This window comes from Notothenia coriiceps, unplaced genomic scaffold, assembly GCF_000735185.1.
Source record: "Notothenia coriiceps isolate Sejong01 unplaced genomic scaffold, NC01 NC01_scaffold00017074, whole genome shotgun sequence".
Classification (NCBI taxonomy): domain Eukaryota; kingdom Metazoa; phylum Chordata; class Actinopteri; order Perciformes; family Nototheniidae; genus Notothenia; species Notothenia coriiceps.
Window position 1 is genome coordinate 354452 of NW_011349775.1, and position 24889 is coordinate 379340.

Consider the following 24889-nt stretch of genomic DNA (forward strand, 5'->3'; position numbering starts at 1 on the left):
CTCAGTTGTTAACAGATCTAAATGTAAATACTCGTAAAGCTGAATACTGACCTCGATCCATCCATCCATCTTCTCCCGCTTATCCGTGGTCGGGTCGCGGAGGTAGCAGTTCCAGCAGAGAGCCCCAAACTTTCTTTTCCCTGGCCACATCAATCAGCTCTGACTGGGGGATCCCAAGGCGCTCCCAGGCCAGCAAAGAGATATAATCCCTCCACCTGGTCCTAGGTCTACCCCTTGGTCTCTTCCCAGCTGGACGTGCCTGGAACACCTCCCTAGGGAGGCGCCCAGGTGGCATCCTAACTAGGTGCCCGAACCACCTCAACTGGCTCCTTTCGACGCGAAGGAGGAGCGGTTCAACTCCGAGTCCCTCCCGGATGACCGAACTTCTCACCTTATCCCTAAGGGAGACACCAGCCACCCTGCGGAGAAAACCCATCACGGCCGCTTTTATCCGCGATCTCGTTCTTTCGGTCATGACCGTTCCTTCATGACCATAGGTGAGGGTAGGAACGAAAATGGCCTGGTAGACAGAGAGCTTTGCCTTCTGGCTCAGCTCCCTTTTCGTCACAACGGTGCGGTAAAGCGACTGCAGTACCGCTCCCGCTAATCCGATTCTCCGGCCCATCTCACGCTCCATTGTTCCCTCACTCTAGAACAAGACCCCGAGATCCTTCACTTGGGGTAAGGACTCATTCCCTACTTGGAGTGGACAGTCCATCGGTTTCCTGCTGAGAACCATGGCCTCAGATTTGGAGGTGCTGATCCTCATCCCAGCCGCTTCACACTCGGTTGCGAACCGATCCAGTGAGTGCTGAAGGTCGCAGACCGATGAAGCCATTAGAACCACATCATCTGCAAAAAGTAGTGGAGCAATCCTTAGTCCACCGAACCGCAGACCCCCTCCCCCATGACTACGCCTCAAAATCCGATCCATGTATATTACAAACAGGATTGGTGACAAAGCGCAGACCTGACGGAGGCCAACCCTAACCGGAAATGGGTCCGACTTACTACCGAGGACCCGGAAACAGCTCTCGCTTTGGGAGTAAAGAGATTGGATGGCCCTGAGTAGAGACCCCCTCACCCCATACTCCCGCAGCACCTCCCACAGTAACTCCCTGGGAACCCGGTCATACGCCTTCTCTAAGTCTACAAAACACATGTAGACTGGATAAGCGTACTCCCAGGCCCCCTCCAGGATCCTTGCGAGAGTAAAAAGCTGATCCGTCGTTCCACGACCAGGGGGCCTGGGAGTACGCTTATCCAGTCTACATGTGTTTTGTAGACTTAGANGTGTGCCTTGGCAGTCTTTGATCCTGAAACTTTCCGAATATCTTAACACATGGTTATGACTAAAAGACATAAAAGTGGATTTTGCACAATAGGTGACCATTCATGCACTTCTCAAGACATGGAGGCAATGTAGGTGCTTTATTTGTTTGATTAGATTATTATGATGATTTCATGCTTGATTTACCTAATTGTAAGTCACTTTATATAATTGCATTCGCTAAATGAAATGTAATGCATGATCATTTTGTCCATTTATTAACTATTTAACTGAGGATAGGGATGGGGTGATGGGAGAGAGAACAGGGTGGAAAATGTAAATGTATATATATATCGGGAAATGTATAAATGCGATATATTCACAGAAAAAAATAAAACATATAAAACATTCCTGTTTATAACTGCTACCTTATCCAGTATATATTTGTTGAGGTAGGGCATGTAGCCGTGATTAGACACCGGCCCATCGTCATCATCCTGGAAGTGTTCCTCCAGAGCCACCGGGTCGTGTGGGATGTTCAGCACTGTGTACAGGTTGTGGGACAGCACCTGAAGAACACACACATATACAGGTGATTAGTCACATAAACACATCATCTCAATGTTTTTTTCTGTGCTCAGCAGATTTCTTCATACACACACAACCCCAGACAGCTGGTTCAAAGCATGTCAGGACATATTTCTGCTATTTCCCTGGATTCTTCTCTCTACAGAGGATCTGTCAGGCATGTAGGGACTGGACGGAGCTACATGACAGACAAAAAAGAAAACTCGCTGAGGGGAAACATGGCTAAATAAGATCAATGCTGTTTTATCTCTTACATTGTATTTGATACATTGACAGTGCTGGTATTATGTCACTGTTTATGTTTCCGTGCCACAGAGAAAGATTGGACTTTGAACTTGAAACTGGGCACATGCTTCTCCTTCAGTTTGATCAGGTTATGCGCAATTTAGAAAAAAAGCTTTATCAAATATTTGAACTCGCATGTGAGCTTGAAGGGCGTTTATGTTGAAACAGTTCTCAGATTACAATGTTTATTCACCCAGTACAAGCAAGTATTTCACTTGATGTAAATACAACGATATATGGTTGAGTTTTGGCTTGTTGTCAGCCACAAAAAGTTATTTGAATGAAAAAAGTATCACAGTTAAAGTCAGTTTTTGTGTCCAGTGGACGGACCTCGCTCTCAGTTTCCTGATCTTAAATTGCCTGCATACATTCCTGCTTACCTTTAACTGTGATTTGGACACTTTGCCACATTTTTCGACGTCCAGCGATGTGAAAGCGTACCAGATAGACTTGAGGAGTTCGGTTTTTAAGTCCATTTTGGAGACGTCTCTGTGCGCAAAAACAAATGCATTTCCAAGCGCAGCGCGTGGCTTTTACTCAGCGACGGTCCAGCGAGTGGTGGAGAGAATTGCCAAATATAATGTGGGGCAGAGTCCAGGCTGCTGTTCAAACTGCAAAGCACCGAGAGGATTCAGATGCAGGCCACACTTAAAGAGGCGGAGAGAAGAGATAAAGGTCTATACTTTACTCTGTGTACAATAATATAAAAAAAGATTAAAAAAAGGTTTGGTTTACATTATTCCCAATATTGTCTGGATACCGTTCTTCCAAGCCACTCCTTAAAACATGTAACGGAATACAATTAAAACAGTTTAAGGGAAAATGACATATATCCAAGCTAAATCCCGAGCTATAGGACATTTATCCAGGCTACGGTTTATTTCCTCAAAGTGATACCAGCAAAACCAAGAATACAGATTCATGAGGCTTTAATGACACACCCCTTAGCTTTAATACAGTTGTAGAGAGTTTAAATATATTTGAAAATAATATGTATTTATGTAATTCAAGGTTGTAATGGTGGCTATTCAAGAAAACATTATGAATTCATCAATGTGACGCTTAATATTCCTAATTTTATGACATACTTGGAGCTGTGGAGATCTGATGGTGACAATAATTTGCACCACTGTTCAACTTTTTGTCCCTTCTGGTGATCATTTGTTTTGGTAGAACTGAAGTCAAGTCAAGTGCATGTTAAAGCACCCAACCCACAATGTTATTTAGAGGGCTTGGGAGCATAAAGCCCTTTGTGGTTTCCCTGACTTAAATTGTCGTTCCAACATATTTCAGATCTCCTACATAATGTGATGACACTGCTGGTGGAGAACCTCAGGCTAATTAGGTTAAACAAGGGCAGTGTAATCAGACAGAATATACCCACAAGCCTTGTTAGAGCACAATGTAGGCTAATCAATACCAGATTAGGGTCATGAAAAAGTAATTATATGGAGGCCACAACCCAGAGTGGATATATGTTGGCTTTAAAGTAATCTTTATGATGAATTATAATTATCTACAGTAGCTATGTAGCATTGCTGATGGTTTTAGGCCCATAAACAAATCAATGTTAGGTCACGCTGTTGTGTTTTGTCACGCTCAGCAGTGCTTCTGTATCGGTTGTCTCCCTTCAAGGTCGGATCTAATCACCCATCTCTCAGGTGGTATAAATGAGATGTCGTTCAGTTGGCCATAATTCAGAATTTCCCATCCAGAGGTCTCATTGAGGATCGACCACTCCCAGCGCAGAGAATTTACCACCTTGGCACAATCCCAGCACAGCCTTACTCAGGTCTTTAAAAGGCCCATTGGCGGTTCAAATCTGCCATCTGTCACAATGAGGGATTTCATTTCTTTTGCACTTTTAAGAGGAACAAATGTGCATTAAAACCCAAAAAGTGCTCTTCAGTGATTCACAAGGAGGTTTATTAGACATTACATACTTTTATGTGGCTTTACTAATCCCGTATATTGTCTGCATACTGACATACATAAATGTATCATTACATAATACCATTGCTATTTATATATTTACTATGTCCAAGGGCATTTACCTTGACATTCTCATCCCTGGTCAAATCGATATCATATCTGTGATAGTAAAGATTCTTTTTTATTGGTGACATATAGTTTCAGTCATGCTTGTTTGCACTCTTGTTGATTCATATACATTATAGCTACTGACCAAATAATAGGTGTATCATACATTACAATGTAAGAGAAATCAAAAAGTTTCCTGAATAGGAGAGTTCTGATAATAAATAATGGCCCCCATGTGAGACATAGCAGCCATGGCTAGATGTGAAGCTACAGACAGTTAGCTTAGCGTAGCTAAAATACTATAAACTGGTCAAAACAGCTAGTCTGGCTCTGTCTAATTATAACAAAATCCACCTCCCAACCCCTTAAAAGCCCCTTATTACACATTTGGCCTATATATCTGTCACACTTAACTAGTGCATTAACTAGCTAGGCTTTATAATGCTAAGGCTAACTGGCTGCTATCATGAGCTTCTTAATAAAGGTTTAAATATAAATTTCATTCAACTTGAGTTTAATATTAAAGATGAGTTTCATGCTACTAAGCTAGTGGGTTTCACAACATCTGTGTCATGCCAATGTAGTTGAGCATTTAATGTTATATGTTATTCACAATATACAGTTATTTTGTGCTTCCGAATAAAAAAACATGAGTTATTTCTGAATAAGCAAACAAGTACATCTACAGGGAATTATTTTGAAGCAGTTGTTATCTTACAAAAGCACCTCACCATTACAGCGTGTCAGATGTATAGACAGTGCAAAACACTACAGACACCAATATAATATTAAGCTATCTTATAAAGCACCATTTTACACATTGTAGTTTTTGTGATGGGAACAGTAAATGACGCAGATAAAAATATCTGCTTAAAACAGACAGACTAAATGATCTGAGATGGAAAACTGCTGGTGAACATTCCTGTGCATTTGGTGGCAAGATGTAGATCTCAGGATCTCCTAAAAATAGAATAGTTTAACACATCATCTTTACATTCTATACAATAAAGCATAATCCATGCCAATATTTGAACACTTCTGAACCAAATCAGAGGGCAAAGTCATGTTGTACTGCTTTGAAATTTAAAAACTTAAGCTTATTAATTTCCCAACCCTATTTGTGATGTTAGACTTCTCATTTGCAGGCATCAAATGGACACAACCCTCACCCCTTTTTTTAAATTGTGCTGATCAGGCAAACACTGAGTGCAAAAGAGTTGAAAAGATTAAGTTGTGTACTGATGTTTTATTTACCACTATATTCCCATGTTCTTCTAATAATATCCTTACAACTATGAATGTTGGAGCAGATTTTGGAGCATTCAACCGAACAAACCAAGCCCAGTATTGATAGCCATTTTCCAATAAAAGTAACTAGCAGCACAAGATCTGAAAGTTGTTTAACTATCACCAAAAACCACTTCAGGCCTCCCTCCAAAGCCTCTCCCCCAAAAAATACAAGTATGAATGTAAACATTTCATAGTGAGCATAAACTACAAATATTGCTATTTTTACTGCTCACAGCAGTAAGGCTAGCAGCTTGTGGGAGACTCCGTTGAGTGCATGCAAGAGCCAATGCAACCAGACATCATGATCAGAGTCCTACACATTTTGCTTAAGCTTGCTGTTGGCGATGCCACTAAAACAAAACCCAAAGCTCTGTAATTTGATGTTCCTTTTTGAAAGGCCCAAAAGGAGTTGTAGTTGATTTTTCTAGACACCCAACATGATCTATGCAGAAAATGAACGAGACTTGTTATCCTGTTAACATGGGCGCCGAAAATAACTTCCTACACTTTGCAACTCTTACTCTTTAAGGGCATTGTAAATCCTCTATCATACATATTTACAATGTGTTCAATCCTTGGTTTAAGTTGCATAATTATTTGTAATTGACCATTAATGTGCGACAACACGTCGGTGTTGCCTTGGTGCCATTTTGTTAGCCAGTAGACAAGCCAGGGCAATGCCTCCGATCTGGGTGAAGGCCAATCCCAACACAGTGGCGGCTATGTGGAAGACGTTGTCGTTGACCAAGCTGAAGACTTTGCGGAAGCAGCCGTGTTGATGGATTCCTGCAGCTTCTACTCCTTCAACATCATCCAACAATAGAGGTCGATTCTTGCAGCCCTTGCGACTCATGCAGCAGCTGTCCGGCAGGGACACCAAGGTGCCGTTTTCGTTGGGCAAAAAGGTCATATGCTGGATGGCCCAATCCGAAGAGAGCCAGTCACGCCAACCCTCAGCTCCACAACACTTCAGGGCCCTCTGCAGGCTGTCTAATGCATCGGCACGGCCTTCATCCTTGGTATAGCCGGCCACCGCTCGATGTAAGCCACTGCGAAATCCTCCGGCAATGTCTTCTCGATAGAAGAGACCTGAGAGTCCAGCTGCCAAACCGGCTATTAGTGCAGTAAGTTGAAAGAACCCGTACGCCCTGAGCACGCAGGGCAGGTTTGCAGCCACCCCTAGACAGCCCAGGAAGCCCCAGGTGGTGACGGCTGCCCCTGTGAACAGAAGGATGAGCGGGGCGTTGGGGTAGTGATTGGCCGACAGTAGCATGTAGTCTGCCAGTGAGATCTGTGCCCACACACCCAGGGTGAAGATGGCCAAGCCAGCTGCCCAGAAGAGGCAGCTGAAGGCCAGGAGAGCCAGACGCAGGAGGTGCATGACTCCCACCGGGCGGCAGCAAGGTGGAGCAGTGCCCGTAGGCTGAGGGTCAGGGGTCGCCAGCGAGCCGTCCGAGCACATAGACAAGGACAGTCGCTGCTGCTGCTGGTGGAGCTGCTCCTCCTGCTCTTGGTAAGTGGACAGTAGGTAGCCAGGGATTGCAGAAGGTCGACGAGGTAGAGGAGGTGGGGAGAGCAGGTCGAAACCCCGTGGAGACGACAGTCGTCGCACAGCCAGCTGCTGGTGTTCCCAGTCCAAAGCTTGTCTGCTGGGACTCGGCCGAGCTGACAGCGAGTCGTAAGGCAGTGCGGAGCTCATGATCCAGACTTCGGCTTTATCTTCCCCTCTCTCTCTTCAATTCACTCCTCTCCCTTTATTTCTCAATCAATGCCTTCACTGTCGTTCTCCTGCAACACCAGACCCCCCCACCCCACTTCTTTATGGCTGGTTATTAAAGTGCCATAAACACCACCAATGCCGACCAAACTGTAAATCACGTTGATGGGTGTCGCGTCGCGCCGTTATCTTCATCCACAGCCCCCTTGTCTCCACCGTATTTATTTGTTTATTCCGGCCGTTTGTCCCACCTGCATGGTCACCAGCTCTGTGAATTCCTCCGACGGTATTAACATCCAGACATCTGGCTGCTCGCTGCTGCACCAGGCTGTGGTCAAGGTGAGAGGTGATTGCAGTGGAAAGGACCTGATATCCGCCGATGCACACCCTCTCTCGGCGTGGAGGAGACATCCCTTTGTAATGTCTTTGTGAAATGTGAAAACTTGATGATTGACTTTAATGATAGAGCGACAAATGAAAATATGAGCTGTAGGAGCAAGTGTTTAGAGCTCTTGGATTGAATGTGAAAATGTATTATTTTCGTGACGTCTATGTAAAAGTCAATTACATAAAAACATATATAAAGACCACAAAACACAAATTAATCCGTTTAACATTTTTACAATAAAAAAGTGGAATCCTGACCCAAGAAATAGACTGAAATGGGTACCACTTTACAATAAGACTACCCTTATAAATGATTCATAAAGGGTTTATAATTATGTTATGAATTAGGTTTTTAACACTTTATGAATCATTAAGAACCATTTATAAACCAGTTCTAACATTGTTTTCATGCATCAACACAGCCTCACTATTTGGTAAGATGACTAAGCCTTATATTGGCTACTTAGCGAGAATCAACTCAGTGAACAGATACCAAGGATGCTGGCTGAGGAAGAAGATGAAGTAAGTTAAAGTGGACCTATCATGCTATATTTTAATAATATAGTGTAGGACCATACCTATATAAGGCATATTTATACTTTTTATTTTTCAAAATACCAAACAGATCATGCATTTTAGCCATTCCTCATTTTGCTCAATGTAACACTGTCTTTGCATGGGCTGACTCTGTGAGAACAGCGCCATCTACAGGCCTGGCATATGTACTACAGCGTCTCCAGCGCTTTCGAACGGCAATGTCCGTGGCTGTCTCCTCCTGATTGGTGGAGTTGGCCCAATAGCCGTAGCGCCACTTTTGTGACGTCATAGAAGTGTTCAAATCTGGATCAGTCTGTATCAGATCCGTTGCAGTTGCAGCCCCTTTTTAAGAGATTTGGGTATGAAGGAAAATAGAGAGGGTTGTGTTTTCTGACACTTGGTGAGTTCGCTGGAACACCGGGGACACATATTCATGTATAAAAGACGTACAAAAGAGCATTTTGCATGATAGGTCACCTTTAAGTAGCCAATATTAGCAGTACAGATAAATGTGGACTATTTGGCAAGCAACCGGTCACAGTTGCTCTGTTTATCTCATGTCTTATAAAAGCTTATTAATGATTTATAAAGTGTTCACAACCTAATTAATAAATGAATTACAAACTATTCGTAAACCCTTTATAAGGGTAGTCTTATTGTAAAGTGGTAGCCTTAAATGTAACATAGTCACTATTTAGTTTCACACCATGACAATTCTACAGTTTGATTGTCTCAACTAGCAAATGTTTTTTTCTCACAAAACACAAGGATGCTAAAAATAGACGGTCTTTTTAGACTACACTGTAACTACTCTTTGTTAAATGATGCATCCAGTGTTATTCAGGTCATTCCTGCTTGGCAACCATCTGTAGAGGAAATGAGGCAATGTTTATGGTGTTTATAATTAATCTGTGCTCTATAAGCATCAGCTCACTGGGTTTTATGAGCACTCAGGGCAGAAATGAAGAAATACATCACCTGTCACATGCATGATGACATTTCAAAGGCACCTCCAATAGGCCTGCAGCTCCTTGAAAACACAGCAGGGTGGAGAAGAGGTGCGGGGAATCCACTCCTTTGTTTTGGTGGCTGGAGAATTGCCCTTTTGAAACAGGTACAACAAAAGCAACATTTAGGAAACACCTCAATACCTCAGAGTCTCCATCCATGTGTTGTGACCGTACAAAAAGAAAGCCTTGACTACTGGGACCGTCTTGGTCATATATGACAAGTGTTTGTAGCAGTTCTACCAAAAAGTACTTATTCCTTCGTACATTGCCATATTTGTTAATATTTTGTATCTGAAATAATTAAATCAAGACCAGTTGTCAATCAATGTACCAAGCTAATTGCTAAATGTTAAGATTCATCAATAACACACATAGTACAGCTGGGACAATGTTTCTATGTATTTAAACACAAACCAAACTTTACAAATTAAACAGATTTGAAGTTTTACCTGATAATAGTGCTGGAGGGAATCCATCCTATAGTCGTTGAGGCTTTTCACTGAAAAACAAACTGTCAACCACATGGTGGGGCTAGAGGGACGGAAATAAATAATCATATTTACGTTTGGCTTTTCAATTCTTGTTAATCTTGGGGCTTGCCTTGACCCCAGATTGAGGAACATTAGGAGCACTCAATTAAAATGCACTACAAATCAGAAAACTATGACTTCAGCAGAAACACAACATATACACTTTATAAAAGATATGTTTTATTGCGTAACATGATACAGGTTTTCATTTTAGTTGCAGCTGGGTTGTCTAGAGTATACCATGCACATTTTTTAATTCACTGTAATCACATGGTTTTAATGTCAAAATCATTCAATTAAGAGTTGTTGGTTGGGTTTAAAAATAATTGACGGTAGATGTCCCCTTTTTTTGCTTTCTTTTTGTATTCATTTAAACCAGAAATTGAACCGTGCACCTCACAAATGCAATATATCATGTTTCAGAGAAAAACAGAAATAAATGGAGTGTATAATGAACACCTGTAATTTTCTTTTCAAACAAACAAACAAACTTCTGCAAACTCCATTTGCAATCTTTAAAGCAAAATGAAAATGATAGAGAAAAGATTCTTGTATGAAAAACTAATCTATTAAAATGATGTGTTTAAAAATGTAATGAAAGCTAGAAGGTTGTACCAAATCTATGTCCACACTTGATGGAAGACCGTACAGTGAAGATGTAGCTGCGGACACATTTCCCTCCTGATAAAATGTGATAAAGCTTATTATTTGAACTCAAGCATCCTGTTTACATTCTTATTCATAAGTCCACTCCTTTTAAACAATGACAGTCTCCATTATTCATTTACTGATTTGATTCCTTAGGCTGTAAAGGGTCTACAGACTTTGCTGCCTCACCCTCTTCCACGTGTTTCTCCATGTGTTTCTTCAGCTTGGCCTTAGACGGAAACGTTTTCATGCACTGCTCACAGTACGGCTTCAGTGGCTTCAACCCAGAGTGGCTTCTCTTGTGTCGCGCCAGCTCCGACGAGCTCTTGAACTTCAGCTCACAGCTGTTGCAGGGGTACGGCCTCTCCCCCGTGTGAATACGCTGGTGCAGCTGAGCCTCGCTGAGGGTGAGGAACGACTTCTCGCAGTGAGTGCAGGGGAACGGCCTCTCTCCTGTGTGGATGAGGTTGTGTCTGGTCAGTGCGTATGGTTTGGTGAAGCCCTTCCCGCAGACGGTGCAGGGGTACGGGCGGGCGCCGGTGTGGGTGACGATATGTTCCTGCTGCGTTTTCTTGCTCTTAAAACGTTTGTCGCACTGATCGCAGGAGTAAGGCCTGTCGTCCACGTGCGACCTGTGATGTTTTGAAAGCTCTCCCTGCGATAGAAAGCCCTTCCCGCACTGAGAGCATAGGAAAGGTTTCTCCCCAGTGTGCATCCTCTCGTGTCTGGCCAGAACAGACACAAGCGTGAACCTCTTGGGGCAGTGGGAGCACTGGAAAGGCCGCTCCCCTGTGTGAACGCGGAGGTGTTTCATGTACATGAAGCGGAGCGAGAACCGTTTTTTGCACTGATTACACTGATGGGGTCGTTCCCCAGTGTGTGTGGACAGATGCCTCTTTACATCAGATCTCCGTGTGTATGTTTTCTCACAATGCGGACACTTAAACACACTCTTTACTTTATGCATCTCTCGGTGTTGAGAGCGAGCAAGCAGGGAATCGAAGCCTTCGTCGCACTGCTGGCAGATGTAGCGTTTGTTGGTGACGTGAGACTTCCTGTGCTCGTGAAGCTCGGAGGAAGTGGCGAAGCTTTGACTGCAGATGGAGCAGATCTGAGGAAGCTGGATCTCCTTAGAGTGAGACTTCTTATGGTGGACGGTCAGGGCACGGAGGTTGGCGAAGGAGCTCCCGCACAGCTGGCAGGTGAAGGAAATGGCAGCGCCGTGATTTTTATTCTCGTGTTTGGCCAGATCCCACGAGTGCTGGAAGGTTCGGTCACACTGGGAGCAGTGGAACGGCCTCTCTCCAGTGTGCGTCAGCTGGTGTCTCCTCACGTCTGACGGCCGTGTGAACGTCTTGCCACACGTGTTACATGAAAGGGCCTTCTGCTTGCTCGGAGTCACATTTTCTTTGCTTTGATTTTCTGGTTGTTCTGCGTTGCTCTCCTGTGTGTTTCCTTTGGGGAAAAGTTTAATGGATGTAAATATTTCATCTGTGCTGGAGGGAGAAGGAGTCATTTTGGCTCCTGCGAGAGTCCTGTATACTTCAGTGCTAACGCTCTGCATGTGGAAGTGAGCAGGGCTGTTATCGTCCGACGTGTGGAAGGGACACTGAGAGCACGTGAAGATGATGGATGTCATATCGTCCGAATCACCTGTAAATTAAAAAAAAAGATGAAAATGTGAAAACAATATGGGAAATGTATTTAAAAGACGTTTCTCAGGTTAAAATATTACCTTTGTCAATTCCTTTGATGGCTATAACAGAGGGGGCAACGGATGATTCCGCTTTGAAAGCGCAACTGAAAGAAAAGTTGGAATAACTATTACAGAGTTATATCTGGTTTTAAATCTATAGCTTATAAAGTAAAGATACTAAATGTTTTTTTGTACTTTTGTGGTTCTTCACTGCTTTCCGTGGATGACCTCTGGATTTGATCCATCTCCTGACAATTGGGTGACGTCTTCTTTTGTAGACGATTGGATCGGCGTACATTAGCTGAGCCGGGAGAAGACTCTTGTGTTTCAGAGGCCTCACTGAGGACATCTGCCATGTCTTCATGGACAGAAGACTCATGGTCATCATTCAAGTCTGTAAAAGGGTTTATATTGCTCACTATGCCTCCAGGAGGAAGATCCTCCTTCACCTCTTCAACATTTTCTATTTTCTTTGCTGTTTTGTCGTTCGTTTTATGTGTTTTTATTTCATCTGCTTCATTTCCTGACTGAAGCCCATCATTAAAAGGTGACTCGTTACTTTTTCCTGTAACAACATCTTGGCCGAGGCTCTCCTTCCTTAGGGCAAACGTTTTTGTCAGGGTGTCCAGAGCTTTAGCGACATCCACAGTCTCACTTGTTTCTTCCGCCCTCAAGTTAGTAGCCTCTTCACCGCTGGCGTTATCTGCGCTAACAGCCACTATCTCTTCCTCGTAGAAGTCAGTTTGAACTTGCACTTCAGCTGACTCGATCATTTCTTCATCTACTTTAGAGGCTTGAACTTCCTCTTCGGTATAGACGGCAACAAAACTGTAACCATCTAGTCCAATTAAAGTGATGGGCTGTAGCATGTTTGCGTAGTTGTGGATTGATTCCAGTCCAGCAGAGATGTTTGTCTTTTGCGACGGAGGAATTGATAAAGCAGACATGATGCAGCTACCGATGGTGGATGAAGGGCCATCTAAAAAGAACAACAAATATTTTTTAAAGATACTTTTTCATGACTTTTATCGATCTATCATCAAATTATTTAGTCAATAAAACACCAGAATATATAAAAAATGTGATTTCTTTGCCAAAGCCCAAGCGACATCTTTAAATTGTTTTTTGTTTGTTAGACCAACAGTCTAAAACCCAAATATATTTAATTTACAATGTTATATAGGGCTGGATATTAATATAGATATTCAGATTTGCAATTAAAAAGCTCCCAATGTAATGTGATTCTTAAGGACTCAGTTGCATTAGATACATATTAATATTGCATAAATATAAAAGCACTTCTCAGGATTAATTCTGGGAACTTCCGTAAAATAAGAGTCAAAACTGGCAGCCAAGTATATAACATTCTAAAATGTCTAACCTATATAAGTAACCCAGATTATACATCAAATGTGGTGCACATATTATACACATGTGCAAAGAAAAGGATTGGGATTTGATGATTTTACATTGGATTGTACAACTAAAAACATGCTGAAACCATAACAAGTTTGGGATTTGGCTTGATAATTGAACAAAAAGATGACTCTACTGCAACAAAATCATTTCAGCTTTACTCACATGGCATTTTCAGTAGTCCCGAACTTTTGTAGTGCTTGAAGGTTAAGCCCAGCTCTTCAGGTGACGACTGAACACATTTCTCCAACAGAGAAGGAGCCGAGCCGAGCCAGGTCACAGTCTGAAAACACAGATTGTGGTCAGCGCTTGATTTACAGTTGAAAACATTCTGACACATCTGGATGGACACAAAGAATACCTGTTTCAAGTCTGGTACTGGAAGCAGCTTCTCCAATTTTGAGAGCAGCTCCCACAATAACACGTGCAAAGCAGAATCAAATTGTGGCCCATACTCCACTGGGAACACCTCCTGTTAAAGAGTATCAAAGGTTAGTTCACGTTAGGACTACTTTGTGGATTCTTAAAATAAGATATTATATAAATCTGTCTGACCTGAAAGAAATAAGCTCTCTCAACTGGATCTTTCAGCAGGCTCTGAACAAGTGCAATGAAAGTGGACTCTGTTGTTTGCACCTCAGCATCCCTGTACTGCCACAGATAGGACTCATGTCATTTAGGGCCTATCATTATGTATTAAAACATATATATTCTTTTGCTGTACTTACATCTGTGTTTGCAGACGTAATTGGAAGTCTATCCAAATATCTCTGGATCAATTGAGAATCAACAGACCCCCGAGCTGAATCTTTGCAATGTTCCAGAATGAGCTGAAATATCAACCAATTTTTATCGCACCATTTTTTAGAAAATACATAATAACATTATGATATAATACAAAACTTCAGCTCACCCTCGCTCTTAGACCCAGAATGAGCTGGGCTCTCTGCCTGAGGTTGATCAGTTCAGGGACTGCCTCAGTCACCATAAACACAAACTCCTGCAGCTTCTCATAATTCATCACATCTTTCTGCTTCGCCAGCTGCCACATTGCAGCAGACAGAAGCTGCAGTGGGGGCACCAGCAGGCGAAGAGATGAAAGAGGTGGGCTTGGGTCTGAAAAACATAAAAGTTTATTCTGAGAGATGGTCTGCTGAGGGCTTTAAAGTGCATTTTATTGAAGAGAGCACTTGCAAACTTAAAAACACTTGTTTAACTTTAAATACTTTGAAGTTATATTCCCGAAATAAGCTATTTCACCAGTGGCATATTATAAAAGACAATATTTTGCTAACTCAAAGCAATGGAAAAAATACCGATGGATCTATGTATATCCCTTGATCCAAAAGCATATGGACCCGTATAAATGCTGGATTTTAAACCTATTTTTGGTTAGTTTTAATCTTGCAAATTGGTCAAGTATATGTAGTTGTCCTTAAGCTCTCGAAAGAAAGAACTGTACTTATTGATAGTAATTATTTAAAAATATTAGAAATGAACTCAATTCCTAAGGCAACAGCTTCAAGCTAATAGTTTCTGACTGTCATGATTCCTTTAAATAGACGGGTCCCGCTAACTGTCTGACTAACATAAACACAGCCTACTTTTAAGTGCAGAGGGAGAAAATTATAAATATACGTACCGTTTATTTTCTCTATTGACCCAATAACCTCCATTAATGCAATATGTCTCCAGTAGCGTTAAGAAATATATGTAAAATGTTGTTGTTTGATTATTTTAGCTAACATGCGCTGATGGTACGCAAGCACCCGTTTCCTCAACTCTTTCACTGCGTTTCCTCTTTTCAAAATAAAAGTCCTGCAACTCAGCTGTGTTTTACTGCTGTGTCATTCAATTTATCTTTGCTATCCCAACGATTAGACACAATACATGCACTTTATTGATCAGTTTTAATGTATCGTTATCCATTTTACACATATGGTTCTCCTAGGTGGAGTGTTTTGATAACTAAACAATCTACGTATTCTTTCTTTCGAAAGAATATCAACTTAATCATAGTGTTCCTCGGCAGATGACGGAAAGGATAAAGCAGTCGAAAGGGCTGGTAAATGTTTTTAGTGACCAAATAAAATAAAGTAGCTAAAAGACGGGACCGGATGTTGTTATTTTTAACAGACTGTCAGCGAGACTTCAAAATAAAAGCACTAATCACATGGAATCTAACGTCGTGACGTCACGTCACGTGACGTTCACACCGTCCAGAGTCACATGAAACGTTTCACAGCAAATCTTTAAGCAACGTTTTCTCTCTTATTGCTGTGAACAGTGTCGCTTTTAGTACCGAAACTGCTCTATTAACTGCAGGAAGTTTAAAATCCAACATGGACGAGGACGGGCTGCCTATTGTGGGGTCTGGTGTCGATCTTACTAAGGTTGGTATCTAACTAGCTAACATTTACTATAGGCTAACTAACGTTAAGCTACATATTGAGGAAATGTGAGGAAACAGGCCAAAACAGTGATGCAACAAGGCTGTCATTCAGCAACTGAGCTAGTGATAGTAGGGTTATTTACCAAGCAGTCGACAGTTGTTATCATTAGCAAACGTCACTGTAATATTCTATAGTTAAACAAATGCAATAATAGCTTGTAGCAGTAACTGTTTATATAACAGCTTGTATTCAATATTTATATATCTCTGCTAATTTACCAAGTAATTTAGCCAACTATGATGTTGTCATACCTACTATGTTAATATTGCATAAATGCAATGCTTTTTATTAGAGTAGTGGTTTATAAATTGATGTATGGTATGGTCGTTGTATACCAACTCACCAATAACCAGTAATGGGTTGTCTTGAAATAAAGTTTGTTAGAAATTATATTAAGTTTATAGGACCTTGCAAAATCCTATAACTGTACCCCACATTTTTGGAAAGTTTGTTTATTCTAAGCCTCACCAATTGCTTATATTTCCCTGGATTAGGTTGGAAATTGTACTGACCATTCAAGAAACCATAAGGATAATTTTCAATATGTGCCCATGTAAATAGTTGTTGCTGATGTCAAATCAACCCTAATAAATAATCTTAAAGAAAAACAATTTCATCTGAACTAGTGTTCCATTTTTACATATTGGTGGTGAGTTGGTAAGGAATGACCTGTAAGTATAATAACCTATTTCCTCACAACCCGGACTCTTTCTTAAAATAGCTTTCTCTGTGTTTCCTTTAGGTCCCTGCTATTCAACAGAGAAGAGTTGTTGCCTACCTCAATCAGTTTGTTGTGCACACGGTCCGGTTTCTTAACCGTTTCTCCACAGTTTGTGAAGAGGTTTGTATGCTTCCTGTACTCTAAACTGATCCTTTAACCGGTTTCTGCTGTCCTGATTAGTTCACACAAGCAGCCTCTGTGACACACCATAACCCAAACTGTCTAACTTCTTTCCCACAGAAACTTGCAAACATATCTCTTCGCATTCAGCAGATTGAAACAACCCTGTCCATTTTAGAAGCCAAAGTAAGTTCCATCCCCTCTATTGATTGAGACACTTTTTATACGTGTCATGTCCTTCAATTTATCATATCTTACATTTTGAATTGCTCTGTGAAGCTGTCCTCCATTCCCGGGCTGGAGGACGTCACAATGGAAGGACTCAGTCAGCGGCAACCTGCCCAGGCCAATGGACAGGCCAATGGACCGGCCAATGGACCCTCTACCGCCACTCAGAGTCAAACAGGGGGTCCACCAGCAGGCAGTCTTCTTTCCCCAGAGGTGAATACAAATGAGTATAAAAAATCTGCCAAATGGGTGTTTTAACTTAAAATGAATAATTTGAGATTGTATCTGAGGGAAAATGGCTACTCTAGCTCTGTCCAACTGCACACATACGAGCACAATACATAATATATGTTTGTTTCAAGGGGATATATGAGAGAAACTTAAATTGTCATGGCTTGTCCAAATACAGTTCTGTGACTAGAGTGCTGACCAACCCACAAACTGTGAAATAAGACAAAAGTTTTTGAATTTTTCCGACTGAGCCAGGCCAATTGTTTTCCTCTGTTTTCATTCTTTATGATAAGCTAAGCTAATCAGCTGCAGCTGTGTTTTCATACTGAGCATACAGACACAACTCTCTTCTCACCCAACTCTCTGCAAAGTAAGCACATTTCAAAATGTTGTACTATACTATTATACCTAATATGTACTAACTATATACTTACTATTCCATAAAGGATGCAAACAAAGTACAAACTCTGCAAGTCTAAAACTGAGCACTGCCTACTAACAATGCATAATAAAGTAGTTAATTTGATATCCTGTAGTCACTTGTAAATATTTTTTAGATTTCGCAGGCTGCTCAGACAGCACCAGAGCCTGCAACGCCACCTCAAGTCGAAGCAGCCGCAGAGAATGTCATGACTGTGGCTAAGGACCCGCGTTATGCCCGATACCTGAAAATGGTTCAAGTGGTAAGTCATCACTAAAACCTGCTAATGAACTATAGTGATTAAAAAACATTCTGTTTGCTTTGCATCTTCATACATGTTTTATTTGTCGCAGGGAGTTCCAGTTATGGCTATAAAGAATAAAATGGTCCTGGAGGGATTGGATTCTAACTTGCTTGAGTGAGTGTGTCACTGTTACTGGTAATGATCTCATATTCATATCTCCTTTTATGAAACTGACCGGTAACATTTCCTCCCTGCTGATGACAGCACACCAGATGCCCCCCTGCCGGATGAAGGAGCGAGGAGCATAGAGGATCAAGATGTTTCTGCCACCGGCTCTGACAGTGAATCATCTTTCAGCGACTGACCTCTGACCTCTGTGCCCATCACCGATAACGCGTCCTGTACAGGCTCACCATCACTGCTCTGAGCTCCTGGAGGCCTGCCTGCACTGAGAGAGAAATGTAGATCACAGTGATCCTGTGCATGAGTAGCAATGAGAAGCTGCAAAATAGGTGCCTGAACCTGGAAACCAGAGAGATTGTACTTTTGGTTTTAAATTACTGAAATAGTTTCCTTAAGGTTGGTCAGTGACATCCGCTATTTTGTTGTATTCACAAAGATGGAAGGTTTTTCCCTGTTGTTAGCACTAGACCTCAGAATATTGCAGTAGCAAGTCATTTTTGTACAAAAAGTAATTATATATTGTAAATGTTAACATGTTTTTGTGGTCACTACTTTTACAGACAAATGCCTTTTAAGAGATACAACTATCTGGTGAAAGTTATTAAAAAAACGTGTTGGAAACGTCAAAACTCAGATTGTAAGTCTGTGTGTTCAGGCGAGGTAGACACGTCTATAAAAAAAGATTTCAGAACAATAATCCTGTTTAAATGGAGAAAATCTCTGATCACTTTATTCAATAAAAGAAATAAGATGGATATCATTTCATCTTTTCTAGCCATCAATTATCATTCAGCTATGTCGAAGCAAAATGATGGTATTAGTTGCAAACTTAATTAAATAAAAAAGTTAATCTGCATACTTTCAGAAGCTGCCTTATGTGTCTTATCTATCACCCTTGAAAGACAATACATTATTTATATTAACATATTGTCTGTTTCTGCTATATTGACTGTGAAGAGTTGAGATTGGAGAACTCTGGAAAGCACTTGTGCACAAAGTTTGGATCTGTAATAAACTGACAGTCTGCTTGAAAAATATATATTTATTTTTCATATCATAATGTCATAAGCAAACCAGTACACATAGAAAGTCATTGAATAAAAAAACAGTATCTGTTGTGGACGAGTTAACAATCAGTGTCATTATGTGACCACTATTACAGCAAAGGATTTTCTCTCTCCTATTAATCACCAATTATAGGCATGATCTATAAAACGATGCCCCATGAATAATGGCCATGGAAATATATCAGCTGACTCAATTGTGATATCTTATCTTATCATTTTTGCGCCAATACAAAAAATGAAAGCAATGGTATTGGCAGTAGGCTGTGAGAAACTGGTTCCCATCCTGGAGTTTGACCAAAAAGAGGGGAGAATTTAAAGAGATAAAAACATAGATATTTTCTGTTACTCCAAAGATAAAAACATAGATATTTCTGTTATCCAAATGAAGTGTGGAAATCCTGTGTGTATAACTGCTTCTAACTCAAGCTTTGAGGCAGAGAAACAGGCTTTATTATCTGCCTGAGAGCCCACTGCATACTTGTTCTTGATTTGAATTAGCTTCAATTCCGGTTTATTGTATTACGGCAATTTAACTTGGCAGTTGTACTGAGAAAAATAATTTATTTAGTATAATTTCAGTGTATGACCTTCTGCAGGCTGTATATGCCAAAACTCCTCCATAGCTGCACTGCTGAACCCAATAGCAGTATCAATGGAAACCATTAAATATATGAGCAGCATAGAGTAAGTGAACAAAACTCTGAATTGGAGCAGTTTTTTTAACCTAATCTGTCACAAATAAGTATTGTGTTCCAAAGAAAACACAATTGGAAAAACATTAAATATATATTATACAATTTTGGTTAAAAAAAAATACGGGCAACATTTGATTAATAATCCCATTTGAAGTAATATTTCAGACAGGTTTCAGTAACGGTTTCAGTGTAGCTCTGACTGTTTTCCCAGAAATCATGAGCCACCACTCTCACAGACCGTCATTAGTTTGAGTTGTATACTTATTAAACCACATGTGCAGCTGTCATGCGCTCACTGTGAGGGGGGGGGGGAACTTCCTTTGTTACTGGTCACAGGTCTGAACAAACGTGTGAGGCAACAGTCAAGAGCAAAGTGCAAAGTTAAGTAAACGTATATGATTTGTGCTCGATTAAAAAGTGTAAGGGTACAGTCACTGATATCTTTCTTTTCTTTACAAAAAGTATGTGTTTAAAAGTGTATAAAAATAAATGCATCACATGTTGATAATACTGATGTACAGTCAATACAAAGTTTGTTGGCAGTTGAAGAATCATTGAGAATACTCCACATCTTCTGTTTTCACTCGTAAGGTAAACAGCTGTGGGGAATAAAAAAGGAGAGAAATAATAACTCTTTTCAGCTGTAGATTAAAAATAAGAGTTTATTTTTGATGGTGAGATACTCACTTTGAAATCGTCGATGTATGTGAGGAAGAAGCAGATGAAACTGAAAGCACAAACCCACTCACACGAGGCGCTGGCTACATGGTAGGGATAGTCCTGAAAGACAGATATACATTATGAATTAGTCTGGCAAATATTTTATCGATTAATGGATAAATATGTTTTTGCTAGAAATGTAGAGACATTGTAGAACATTCCCAAAATGATGTCTTACTGTGGAATCTTTAAATAGAGTTTTTCTTCTTTAAGCCTACTTTTTTTACTTCTAGCTTACAAACTACATTAAGGTATTACAACTGACTTATACGATTGGGAGATTTGTACACAGTAGTCAGCAGATTGTATAGTGAGTAGCTGTGTCCCTGAATTCACTTAAGATCAACATCATACCAATTTGTAATTTAATTTGGATGTGAATTGTTCTCATTAACACAGATTTGGTGCTATTCCACAATCATGGTAACACATATCTGGAACAAAGAAAAGTTTGGCATTTGTGAAACATTAATCAATTATAAAAATAGTTTTTTATTATGTGTCTATTAAGTATTAACTTACATCGATGGATAAAGTGAAATTAGACAGCCTACCTCGTCGTCTTTGCCTCTGTGCAGTGTGGTTTGCTTCACAAAGTACGCACAGATGGCAGCTGAATTATCCATCAAGGAAAATTGCAAATACATGGTTGACACTTATTATTGTGTGCATTTACTGTTCAAGTCTTTACAAGAAAAACAAGAGAATAATTCAGCCATAAAGGGAAGTTCCTGGTTAAATGCATGTTGCTTAGTAGATCCGAAAACCAAAGCAAACCGACTCTTTGTGTATTATAACACATCAAGCTTCTGTGAAAGGATACTGGGAAAGAACGCCAAAGCGGCAAGGATGGCGATAAACAAGCGTGCTCGACACACAAATATGGAGCACCCATATGGAAAGGCACGATAAGATATAACCGACTGGAGTATTATGTATAATATACCAGGCACAAAGAACATCAGAGCTCCTATATCATGAACGCACGTCACAGCTGTTTCCTGCAACATAAAATAAGATCGATACATTACAAATGTTATTTATTTTCATGTAGTTAAGATGTGCCCTGCATAAGTAGACATACCTGGAATGTTGCAACAATACACATGCCTAAACAGGAGAGCAGCCCAAACACCAGTGCTGTGTAATTGAGGCGGGGGCTCACCACCCTGGTGTCCCCACTCAGCTTCTCCACAAACTTGTACCTGGCATATATGGTAGCTATTCCTGGGTGAAGGTAAAATAGGGCATTTAACACATGACTCTTGCATCCCAACAAAAAGACAAATTTCTGCTTTCATTTTCTGCTAAAGAGGAAATGAGAATAAAATGGTTGAAAATCTTGGTTCCTCCCTTGGGAAAGCACAAGTTTGCACAAATGACAAACAAGTTAAAGAGGTGACATTTCAGATTTTCATACCTGCACATGCAGAAATGAATGTCATCAGGCCGAAAATGCAGCTCTCTGGAGGGTAAGCACCTGTGTCACTGAAAAGGGAGAAGAGAGCTCTTCATTGTTGCCCTCACATTACAGACATGTGCTCATAGTAAAGCATAACTTCTTGTTATTTGTGACTTGATTATGTTTGTATTTTTGAGACATTTCAACCTTCTTCTTAAAATAACAGACTCACTTTAGAGGGAGAAGTGAAAAGAAGAGCATTCATTAAGACGTGTGCCGTGTGCGTGCAGCTGCACAGTACATTTCTCTGAGTAAAATTGACTCAAATAGAAGAAAATGTTACTCTAAAAATATAACATTTGGTCCCAACCTATATAGAGTAAAATGTACTCTTTGTTCAGAGTTGTATTTTTAGAGTTCATTTTACTCTATTATGTGCTTAGATTTGACTCTGCTCAATGGTTATTTACTCTAGTGTATATTAAAAACAACTCTACTGCCATTTTACTCCAACTAGAAGGTAATTTTACTCCAACTAGAAGGTAATTTTACTCCAATAGAAGGTAATTTTACTCAGAATAGAATAAATGAACCATAATGATCTTCATAATAAAAAAGGTCAATAAACCAAAGTGCTTAAGGAACATGAGTGGGCATGTGTGAAGCTGACCAATGACCATTGAGCGGCCCGACCAAGCAAGGAGGCAGAGGCAGAGAGTTCAAATACAACCCGGTGTGGGCATTTATTCATTGATTGATTGATTGAAAAGTTTATTAACAGCTTGTATAGGCTATTGGGTACAGTACAGTTCAGCTAAAAACATACAATTGTTAAGGGGATGCAGACCAGAGAAAGACTTTCGTCTTGTTTACATCAGGGTCCCCCATTTCATCATATTCATCGCTGTGGTTCATGATACACAGCCTCAATATGACTGTCTCACGTGAACACAGTCACCAGAAACAAGGACCTCACACACTAACAGGAAAACAGAACCTAAATACACACAGGACTAATCAAACCAACAAGACACAGGTGAGGAGGGAGGCGACAACACAGGGCACCAGGTGAACACAATTAACAGCAACAGACAAGACGGGAGGCGGAACACTTTTCAAACTACAACAGGAAACAGAGACAGACAAACTAAAACATAGACAGATCGTGACAAATAGATGCATAAAGGACATAGATTCACATGCTTCCTGTGCAATGTTTTAGCGTGGAACAAAGTAATATACTTCGCCAATAATGAAGCTATATAATATAAGAGACCGAGATCTATGGCCCCAGAGATCACCTCCGTTACAGCGTGGTCATGGTTTAACTCCAATAGAATTGACTCTGCATTTTTGATCGCACTCTAGAATCTGAGTAATAAATACACTCCAAAATGATTAAATATCCCTATTTCAGAGCAAAATAGTAATTACTCTGGAAAAAATACTCACCAATATTTCCTGTGTGGAGTCTGGGTACCAGCCAAGTTGGAAAACGAAACCTAACTTTGCTCATGCCTGGTTCTCAAAAATCACTAAAAATATGCCTTTATCTTGTTAAAAATGCAAAAATAACAACTTCTAAAAAGATATATGATTAAACGTACCTTATGTATGGGAAGATGATGTCGACATCACGCCTGAAAAGCGCAATAATGTAGGTAACGATGAAAGTGCTGGAGGACCAGATGACCAGAAACGCTGGCAGAAAGCAGAGTCCTTGTGTGAACCAAAACATCGCGGAGCTCCCAGATGAGAAGGATAAAACAGTGCCATACAATAAAAAAAAGTCCACTTTAAATACTGGTCCAGGATCAGTGGTCTGTCAGCTGCGGGTGTTGTTCCTGTGAGGTCTGATGAAGTTATCGAAAGTCACATGGTCGTGTGTTAATAAGAATGAGATTGGCCAATAAACCGATATAGGCTACAGTGTACAGTAACTTCTTCCTCCAAAATGACCTCCTGTTGGACGGTCTGCAAATAAAAGCACCGATCTCACAGCACTTCACTTCCTCTATCTATCATCTCTCTATTCCTGTGAAAAGCTACACGTAGGCTATGTCAGTGTTAGTAATCACCAACAATAAGGAAGTATTCACAGCTGTCAAAATGTACAGTAGCCTATTTACATCTAAAAGCAACCCAAACAATACTTTGATCAAAAAAAATGCACCTAAACTATCAAAAGTTTAAAATTATAATTATGTCAAATGTTTATATTATATATAAAATATTATATTCACATGATCAGTGATTTTACTACAATAATAATAATAATTTGCCTTGTGAATAAGTTAACCCCACTGTATTTAGTTGACAAGCTATAATAGCTAACTTCATGTAATATATGTATCTATTCCCCTTTGACCCACTTTTTGCTACTTATATTTTTTTGATACCCGGTATTAATAATCCAAACATTTATATATAATGATTTATACTGCTATTTCCTGCAGCACTTTTCATACATGAAGTACACTTTTCTGTGGTGTTACTTAATTAGGATTTTAAATGCATAAATTTAACTTTAAATAGAGTATTTTTACTTGAATATATGATAAACTGTATTTCTTTGGTGGTGAAGGAGTGTGTGGAGGTGGTTTTTCACACTCTGAGAATATGTATAGCTTTTGGCTGGGTTCCAAAAGACAAGTTCACTTAGGGACACAGTGGTAATGTTAGCTGAGGAATAAAAAGCTGTCCAAGTTGTTACGGTTGTAGATCTCTCTGCAGTTAGCCAACATAGCTGTTCCAGGGTGCTACTCAGATTCAGACACAAAAATTGAAATAATTAATCTAAACTTCAGACTTACTGTGTGATTAGGAATATATATAATGTAGGCATAATATTGTCAGGAACAATAAATGTATCAAAAATACAATTCCACACAAAATGAAAAGCAGTTTCCAAAGAATCTTAGACTTAGAAAACACAATCCAAGTGCAGCCAGTTCAGTGCTTTTTTTGTTGATGCGGCTATAAAAGCTTGG

At 40.3% G+C, this 24889-nt stretch overlaps 4 protein-coding genes across 5 annotated transcripts in view; 1 reads left to right on the forward strand and 3 right to left on the reverse strand.

Annotated features, from left to right (window-relative positions):
• The window catches only part of LOC104950120 (differentially expressed in FDCP 6-like), a 6446-nt gene extending 3418 nt beyond the window's left edge, over positions 1-3028 (reverse strand). Inside the window, exons 1-2 of the mRNA XM_010776595.1 lie at positions 2524-3028; positions 1697-1839 (exon numbers count right to left, since the gene is read on the reverse strand). Coding sequence (XP_010774897.1) covers positions 1697-1839; positions 2524-2619 — 239 coding nt within the window. The 5' untranslated portion in view covers positions 2620-3028. The remainder of the gene's footprint in view (positions 1-1696; positions 1840-2523) is intronic.
• A 6795-nt stretch (positions 3029-9823) lies between these two features.
• Positions 9824-15184, reverse strand: LOC104950104 (zinc finger protein 502). Of its 2 annotated transcripts, XM_010776577.1 has the most exons (9): positions 15057-15184; positions 14328-14530; positions 14143-14244; positions 13970-14065; positions 13776-13886; positions 13580-13697; positions 12194-12977; positions 12038-12102; positions 9824-11955 (listed from the first exon to the last, which is right to left on the reverse strand). In XM_010776577.1, exons 1-9 carry the CDS (start codon positions 15088-15090, stop codon positions 10439-10441), a joined length of 3030 nt encoding a protein of 1009 aa, XP_010774879.1. In that variant the 5' UTR covers positions 15091-15184; the 3' UTR covers positions 9824-10438. The 2 variants fall into 2 exon arrangements, with proteins under 2 accessions (XP_010774879.1, XP_010774880.1); XM_010776578.1 differs by lacking the exons at positions 14328-14530; positions 15057-15184 and having other exon boundaries at positions 13970-14060; positions 14143-14222.
• Positions 15185-15599: 415 nt separating this feature from the next.
• washc3 (WASH complex subunit 3) lies at positions 15600-18871 on the forward strand. The gene is made up of 7 exons (XM_010776580.1): positions 15600-15807; positions 16610-16708; positions 16829-16894; positions 16988-17149; positions 17725-17850; positions 17942-18006; positions 18097-18871. The coding sequence occupies exons 1-7, from the start codon at positions 15757-15759 to the stop codon at positions 18194-18196; spliced, it is 669 nt and encodes a 222-aa protein (XP_010774882.1). The 5' UTR covers positions 15600-15756; the 3' UTR covers positions 18197-18871.
• A 605-nt stretch (positions 18872-19476) lies between these two features.
• Positions 19477-23942, reverse strand: dram1 (DNA-damage regulated autophagy modulator 1). The gene is made up of 7 exons (XM_010776581.1): positions 23507-23942; positions 21918-21985; positions 21582-21724; positions 21321-21498; positions 21052-21110; positions 20465-20557; positions 19477-20376 (listed from the first exon to the last, which is right to left on the reverse strand). The coding sequence occupies exons 1-7, from the start codon at positions 23635-23637 to the stop codon at positions 20329-20331; spliced, it is 720 nt and encodes a 239-aa protein (XP_010774883.1). The 5' UTR covers positions 23638-23942; the 3' UTR covers positions 19477-20328.
• Positions 23943-24889: the final 947 nt, after the last annotated feature.